Source organism: Poecilia latipinna, unplaced genomic scaffold (genome assembly GCF_001443285.1).
Source record: "Poecilia latipinna isolate Pla-1442-1.1 unplaced genomic scaffold, P_latipinna-1.0 Scaffold3488, whole genome shotgun sequence".
Classification (NCBI taxonomy): Eukaryota; Metazoa; Chordata; class Actinopteri; order Cyprinodontiformes; family Poeciliidae; genus Poecilia; species Poecilia latipinna.
Genome location: NW_015116104.1, coordinates 38,034 through 45,655, shown reverse-complemented (window position 1 = coordinate 45,655; position 7,622 = coordinate 38,034). Strand labels below are relative to the sequence as shown.

Below are 7,622 nucleotides of genomic sequence, written 5' to 3'. Positions count from 1 at the left end.
AAAAAAAAAGAGGGGGGTGTTTTTTTTAAAACTTTCCCCCGGGGGGTTAAAAAAAAAAAAAAAAAAAAAAAGAAAGAAAACAGGAGGTGGATGTTTTGCTACTGTATATGGACATCAATCTGTTTCCTTTCCTGTATTGAGGATAACATTTTTGCACAGCTTGCAAAAATTTAATTCACTGCAAGCATAACAACAGAGCATAGATCTCTGTTGTTATCCTTCTCGACACATTCAGCTCTGTACTCAATGATTTGGGGATTGAATCTAATGTGGCCGTAGGCGAGGATGATGGCTGAGATTCCAATGCAGGATTCTACTTTGAATTTAGCCATTTTAACCATTGTGGCTGGATGTGTGTTGAGGACCATCCTGCTGGAAGGTGAACCGCCATCTCTTGCAATCTCTTAAGTTTTCTTCAAATATTGTCCTGCATGTTTTTAACTCACCCATGAACTTGAAAAAAACTCCCCTTCACCATGATGCTGCTACCACTGTGTGCCACCATGGGATTTGGTGGTAGTTGGTGCACATTTGCATAGACATTTTAGGGAAAAAAATATCAAGATAATAAAAAAACACTTCTATGGGAAACCTATATTACTTGCATAAAAATCGAAATTGGAACCTTTAGACTTGCTTGCTGCAAGTAAACAGTGCCGGCTATTACAGCTTCCGTTCACCTCTTTTTATTACAGAAATAAATATCCTTTTCAACTACAAAATTTTACATGTGTGTGCATTGTATTTGTTAGTATTCATAGTTGTGACTATTGCTCTTATTTGTACATTTCCAGTTATCTTATACGTTTTTTTTTGTTTGTTTGTTTCTGTTGTTGTTGTTCTTAGATATTTTGACATTTTTGACATGGAAATGAATACCACTATCATCAGGTGTCTAGGGTGAAAATAGAAATTTGTACCAATAGTTATTATATGGCCGTTAAAAATCTCCGAAACGCAGATATGTGTGCACAAAAGTACTAAAGTTTATTGCACGATCCTGCCTTCTATCTGTGTTTACACATCTTGATCCTCTAGATGCTGCTGCTGCTGCTGCTGCAACCTGAAAAGTCGGACTGAGAATCCTCCTCCTGTTTCACGCAGTGCTCACACTTCAGAGCCGTGTGCGTATCCGTGGGAGAAAAATTCACCGGTTAAAATCCAGTCTCCAGCCCTCCACCTTGTGGTCCACACGCAGCAATGGATCCCTGCACGCATTGCCGGAAATTGGGCATGGAAAACAAACACACACACACGCACACACACACACGCACCTACACACACTCACGCACACACTTCACTGACACAGGTGGTTTGGACTAAATATATGTGCTGCTATAAATAAACCCGAGCTAAAAATAAGCCGGACTGGGGGAAAAATGAAGGCTGTGTGAAAACATGAAGCTTGTGGGGTTAATGTTTGGAATGAATTAGTGAGCAGGAAGAATGGTTCAGCTGGAAGACAACATGGTTAAGGACCGACCTAAAATTACAGGGCAACAGATGCACAGTCTAAACATCTAAAGCAACCCGATAGCTCAGTGGAGAAAGACAGTCATATCATAATGCAGGCATGTAGGCCCTGTATTGAGTGAGTCAGTCTTTCCGACAGAACACTTTTTCTCCCCCCCCCCCCCTTCCAAAGCCTCATTTTAACAAACTCAAAGTGCAAAGAGAACATACATCACCAAAATCACCTTTTGTTTATTTGCAATTCAAATGTTAATTTTTTTTGTAAATTAGTTTACATTGAGCCTAAAAGCGGCTGCACTACTTTAAATAAATCAATAAAACAACAACATACAGGTGATATTGTGCAGATTTTTTTAAAAGCATCCACTGCTGCTCTCCTGGTAATTATTTCCATGTCTCGGTTTCCTTTCAAATCCCTGATTTGGGTTTAATTTGTCGTCGCCTAATTTGCTTCACTTCCACGCTGTGACCTGCACACATGAGCGGTGTCGGTCAAACATGAAAACACGATCACTCAGCCAGTTCCACGGTGCGCGCTCCCCAAACCCACCCCACCTCACCCTCCACTTCATCTAACCCTCAAACTCCCCCCGCCCCTGTCCCTCTGCCATTGGTTGGGCGCGGAGCGGGGGGCGGGTCGCGATGGAGCAGGCGATTTAAAATGGTTTGGGGGAACTCAGCGCGAAGCACATTATCAAGACCGGTCATCCAGAGACACGAGGGACGTCTCAGCTCGTTAGTGCCAAAGTAAATAATAAGCGGAGCGGTTAAACGGAGGCCACAGGAGGTCCTGGATAATATTTCAGACATCTTGATCCAAGCCGGTCCACAGATGCTCAACAGGTAGGAGCAGCTTATTGCACAAACTGTTTGTAATAAGACCGTAAACAGTCGAAGTAGTTTTAAAGTGCTTTTATTTGAATTATTTTTGATTCAACTCCTGACTTTGATGGGTTCAGATGTTTCTCTTTGACGCTCAGACTTCCTGCCTTTTACACTCCAAATGCGCGCGGTCACATCTGTCTGACAGCCCGCGGAAAAGTTTAATTTTTTTCTCACTCATTTCATTTTTTTTTTTTTTTTTTTTTTTTTATGGGTAAAATGTGGATGTGGGTCTCTATGTGCGGGATTGCTTCATATTACAGCGCATTTCCCCCCAGCCCTGCACCTGTTAAAATGTGTCCTGCGGGTTTGGTACGTTCTCTGTCAGACAAGTAATAAATGTTTCAAATTATATACAAGCCAGCATAAGATGGTCAGAGAGTTTTGAACATCTGTTTAACTTTCTGCTTGCAAAACAGCCGGGAATAAAAATGAAAGGTGTCGCTTAGATTTGTATGCATTTAATTAATATTTCATAAATTAAAACAACATCCAACAGCAATGTGCTGTAAAATAATCAGACTTCCTTCATCACGCTATGCAGCCTGCGTTGCATTTGACTGTGGATGCACATCAAAAATGCGTCTAAATTACCCACTGATATTTTGCCCAGCTGTAGCTTTTGATGATTAACACAGCAGAGAAGTTGCGTCAGCCATATGTTGCGCCGGTGTGAAACTTCACTTTGAATCAGCAGAGGTTGCGCAGTGTACACACCCTACTTGTGGTACCGGTACATCTGAAGAAGCTTCTAGCTCTCTCTACCTGATTCCCTTTCACAAGCATTATGCAAGATAGAGAAGTTCACTGCGAGTTAAAGAAATAAAATAAATAAATCATAGTTCAGCTGGTCCATTATGACTTTTGTCGCCAGGACAGCCAGACCTAATGAGAGATGCTTTGGTTCTGCTGGGAGAAGCACAGCAGAAAGATGAAATCCCTCCAGCGGGAGTTTGTTGTGAGTCAACAAGCTGTGCATCATAAATGGAGCTCATGCTTCTGCTCCAAAGAACAAGTGCACAAACCCTGGGAGTGACATTAGGTCACCAACCGAACGTCAACAAAATATGCAGCTTTCAATGCCGACTAGACACAGACATTACACATTTTATCAGTTGTGCACAAAATTTATGCCATATGCAGTATTTTGCAAACACATGACATTATGCTTTATATATTTGTGTAACTTTACAAGTTTTGTTGTATTTTGTATCATTTGTTGCATGTTATGTACATTCTGACAGAGAATGACTCGTTTCCTTAGTAAAGAAAAACAAACAAAACATTAAACTATTTACCTGATCTGGTATTTGCCATATAAACTCTGTAATGCTAAACTGAATTGGAAATTATCAGATCATGAGGGGCATCTAAGAAAAGTAAGACTGTTTTGTAAATGGGCAAAATCTGGACTGAAGTGCAATTACTGTGCAACCTCTGTTAGTTCAAGCTGCAATATAAATTACAGTTAAATTTTTATGTTTGTCAAAATGGGGTAAACTCTGAGTTTGAGACAAGTTCCCTCATCCTAGGCTTTAGGTTCCTGATTGTTTTTCTCAGGCTGCATAAACGCTGCATAAATCCATCTCCAGTGATTTAATGTTGTTTTATGTTTTCTTATTTGAATAAAGTTTACCGATTCTGTTTTCACTAGTTTATCTAACAGATCATTATCTCTGTGTTTCTGCAGCAGATGTCGTTGATGAGGTCCAGTGCCCCAATGAAAGAGGAGTGACCACTTCATCCTCCTCCTCTTGTACTCCCACCCTGAGGCGTCCCTTCTGCCGCCTCATTTTGTCACCATTTTCTCCCTTAGTTGGTCTCCCGAAGCGTTTCAAAACTGTTTCTCCAACGCTTCTTCCAGAAACTCAGACTGTTCTCTAAAGCAGAAGCAGCACAGCCCTCCCAGACTGAGGTGATGGGAAGTGTGCGAGCCAGCCGCTACAGCACCGTGTCATCAGAAGAGGACAGCATGAAGCTCGCCACCACGGGGGTACCAAACGGCAAGGCTAAGGTGCACACGAGACACCAGCCGCAGAGCCGCTTCGTGAAGAAAGACGGCCACTGCAATGTGCAGTTCATCAACGTGAGCGAGAAAGGTCAGCGCTACTTGGCCGACATCTTCACCACGTGCGTGGACATCCGCTGGAGGTGGATGTTCATCATCTTCTGCCTTGCCTTCCTCCTGTCGTGGCTGTTCTTCGGCTGCATCTTCTGGCTTGTGGCCATCTTTCATGGGGACTTGGAAAGTGATACCAAGAAGTGCATCTCCAACGTGAGCAGCTTCACTGCTGCCTTTCTCTTCTCCATCGAGACCCAGACTACCATTGGCTACGGCTACAGATACGTGACAGAGGAATGCCCCGTTGCGGTCTTCATGGTGGTTTTTCAAAGCATTGTTGGATGCATCATCGATGCCTTCATCATTGGTGCGGTCATGGCCAAAATGGCAAAACCCAAGAAGAGAAACGAAACTCTGGTGTTTAGTCACAACGCCACAGTGGCCATGAGGGATAACAAGCTTTGCCTGATGTGGCGCGTGGGCAACTTGAGGAAGAGCCACCTGGTTGAGGCACACGTTCGAGCTCAACTCCTCAAATCTAGAACGACAGCGGAGGGAGAGTACATCCCTCTTGACCAAATGGACATAGATGTAGGCTTCGACAGCGGAGTCGACCGCATCTTTCTGGTCACCCCGATCACTATCGTCCATGACATCAATGAGGACAGCCCCTTTTACAACATGAGCAAGCAGGATCTGGAAAACTCAGACTTTGAAATTGTGGTGATCCTAGAGGGCATGGTGGAAGCCACGGCAATGACCACGCAGTGCCGCAGTTCGTACGTTGCCAACGAGATCCTGTGGGGCCACCGCTTCGAGCCTGTTCTCTTCGAGGAGAAGAACTACTACAAGGTGGACTACTCTCGCTTCCACAAGACATACGAGGTGCTAAACACTCCCCTATGCAGTGCCAGAGACCTGGCAGAGAAAAAATACATCCTGTCCAACACCAATTCCTTCTGTTATGAAAATGAGATGGCACTAGACAAAAAGGAGGACACGGATGAGGGCAACGGGGGCAGCGTCGGTCCCGACGGCACCCAGATGGACAGCATCTCAGAGACTGAACACAGCCAAGCCATGGTACCGCTGGAACCAAGGACTCTGAGGCGAGAATCAGAAATATGACGACTCAGACTTCTCATGAGAGACTGAAAGAAAAACAAAAACAACAAAAAAACATCTCCTCTCTGCTCTGAAGGCTTGATAAGCCAAGTCAGGAAGGGGAAGTCAAGTGGTACTGCTGTGGGAAGCCGGAAAAGGTCCAGGACTCTATGTAAGGGGTCTGTCTTTACTTTGACTACACACAGTATGATGAAACACAGCACTATGAAGCATGTGCTCAATGCAGAACTAATTCTCCTCCAAGAACTCCCCACTAATGTGTGCTCCGTCTCTGCAAAGAGGAAGCAGGTTGTTGTAATGACCTCAGAAGTGAAGAAATGTACCTGGATGTCCCGTCTAGCAAGTACAAGGCGCTTTCTGAGTTTTTTTTAGATTTTTAGTGCTGCTACAGGATAGAGAAATGACACACTCGCATCTCTTTCATTTTAACGCTTTTACCTAGAACCAAAGAGTTAAAAAAGAAAAAGTCGGAACAAAGAAGGTACAAAGCAGAGTATTTGTTCCTGAGCTGGTCTCAGAGCAAGAAGATATCACAGATCACTGTCTCTGTATGCAATAAAAGAAATAAAAAATGTGTCCTCTGACGTGACAGCGCTGATTCTCTGAGCTTATGTTTTACAGCAGTTGATCGTAACGTATGCTAAGAGCTGCTCAAATCAACTGAAACCTCTGAGCAGAGCAGTGTTATTCCCTCAAAACTGACAGAAACCATTAATTTAAAGAGAGTTATAGGGTTTAACTATGGGGGATGTGAATGTTCCAAAAGAAGTGCTGCTAAGGTGTTGCTTCAGTTGTTTTTTTTTTTTTTTTTTTTGGAGTTTGTTACTGAAAAATACCAAAGAGTATTACTATCATAGTTATGTTTGTTTAAACCAACACCTGATTAGATTTTGGTACAGAAAAGTAGAATATTCTAGGGAATTTTAATAATGTTTGTTTTTAAAGAATGTGTGTACAGTTTCTTTTAATATTTTTGTTTTCTTTACAGTGATCATCCTTATCTTGAGCCACTTCATCAAGCCTTAATCTGAGTGGTCAGAATGACCAGAGAAATATAAGTTGGTTTTTGTAGTTTTCAGAACTAAAACATTTTGTTTTTTTTTTTGGATGATTCTTTTTTATTATTTTTGTCTTCAACTTGAATTAAAAAAATATGTTGATTACTAAAGACAAACCTACTTCACAGGTTTTAAAATATGATGAAGCAATGCAAGATTAGAAACTACAATCTCTGAACGAAGATTGTGTCATAACCTCTAACTGAATCCGCTTCTTTTGTGCTGTGAGAAGACTAAAGATCATCTTTCAACATCAACACTACCTGAGTCTTTGTTCTGTGTTGAGAATGTAAGACTTGAAAAAAAAAAGAAAAAAAAAAAATTCAAAGCCAAATGTACTGTAACCCCAGCACATGAAGGTCTGCTGCACAAAGAAAAACACATTTATATCATGTATGTTTTGTTGAAAACAAACAAACAAAAAAAAAACCAGACGGAAAGCCGCTCGGCTACACATGTAAATACTTGTCCTCCCTGTTGCAGTTGTTTTTTGTTAGGGGTCTTCCAAATGTACTGCAAAGTCACAGAATGTACAGATTTTTGTATTATTGTTATTATTATTATTATTGTACATTATATTGCTATTTTTCAATAAAATGTCAATGGACAAATATAATCACTGTGTCAATAATTTCTCTTTCATTTATCACTTAGTTTTTTATATAGGGACAAGCATCTGGTATCAGCAAAAATCCAATACTCGAGACATTAGCAGCCTAAGCAAATTCACAAGACCCATCAACAGCAAAGCCTTTGATGACATAAAATATACGGTTTAAAATGAAATACAAAGAGTAAAAAAATAGGAGCCACTCGGACACAACAGTAGAAAACAAAAACACAGAAATGCTGTAAATTACGTGAGTCAAAGTGCTTTACAATTTCACCAAACACTAAGATGAATACAGTGTAAACAGCTGATGAAATACAATAAGAGATACGAGCCAATGTAAGGAATAAGATTGATACAAAATCATTTTAAATCTCACTTTTAGCTCAAAGCCATTTAAATAAATGGTGAC

The 7,622-nt window shown here is 41.3% G+C and overlaps 1 protein-coding gene across 1 annotated transcript; it reads left to right on the top strand.

Moving 5' to 3' along the window:
• The first annotated feature begins 2,152 nt into the window (after positions 1–2,152).
• LOC106941079 (inward rectifier potassium channel 2-like) lies at positions 2,153–6,909 on the top strand. Its single transcript, XM_015024019.1, has 2 exons — positions 2,153–2,316; positions 4,046–6,909. The coding sequence occupies exon 2, from the start codon at positions 4,274–4,276 to the stop codon at positions 5,543–5,545; it is 1,272 nt and encodes a 423-aa protein (XP_014879505.1). The 5' UTR covers positions 2,153–2,316; positions 4,046–4,273; the 3' UTR covers positions 5,546–6,909.
• Positions 6,910–7,622: the final 713 nt, after the last annotated feature.

Bases quoted from the DNA above. Each gene is read 5' to 3' on its own strand.
- LOC106941079 (XM_015024019.1), top strand. From the start codon at position 4,274: ATGGGAAGTGTGCGAGCCAGCCGCTACAGCACCGTGTCATCAGAAGAG.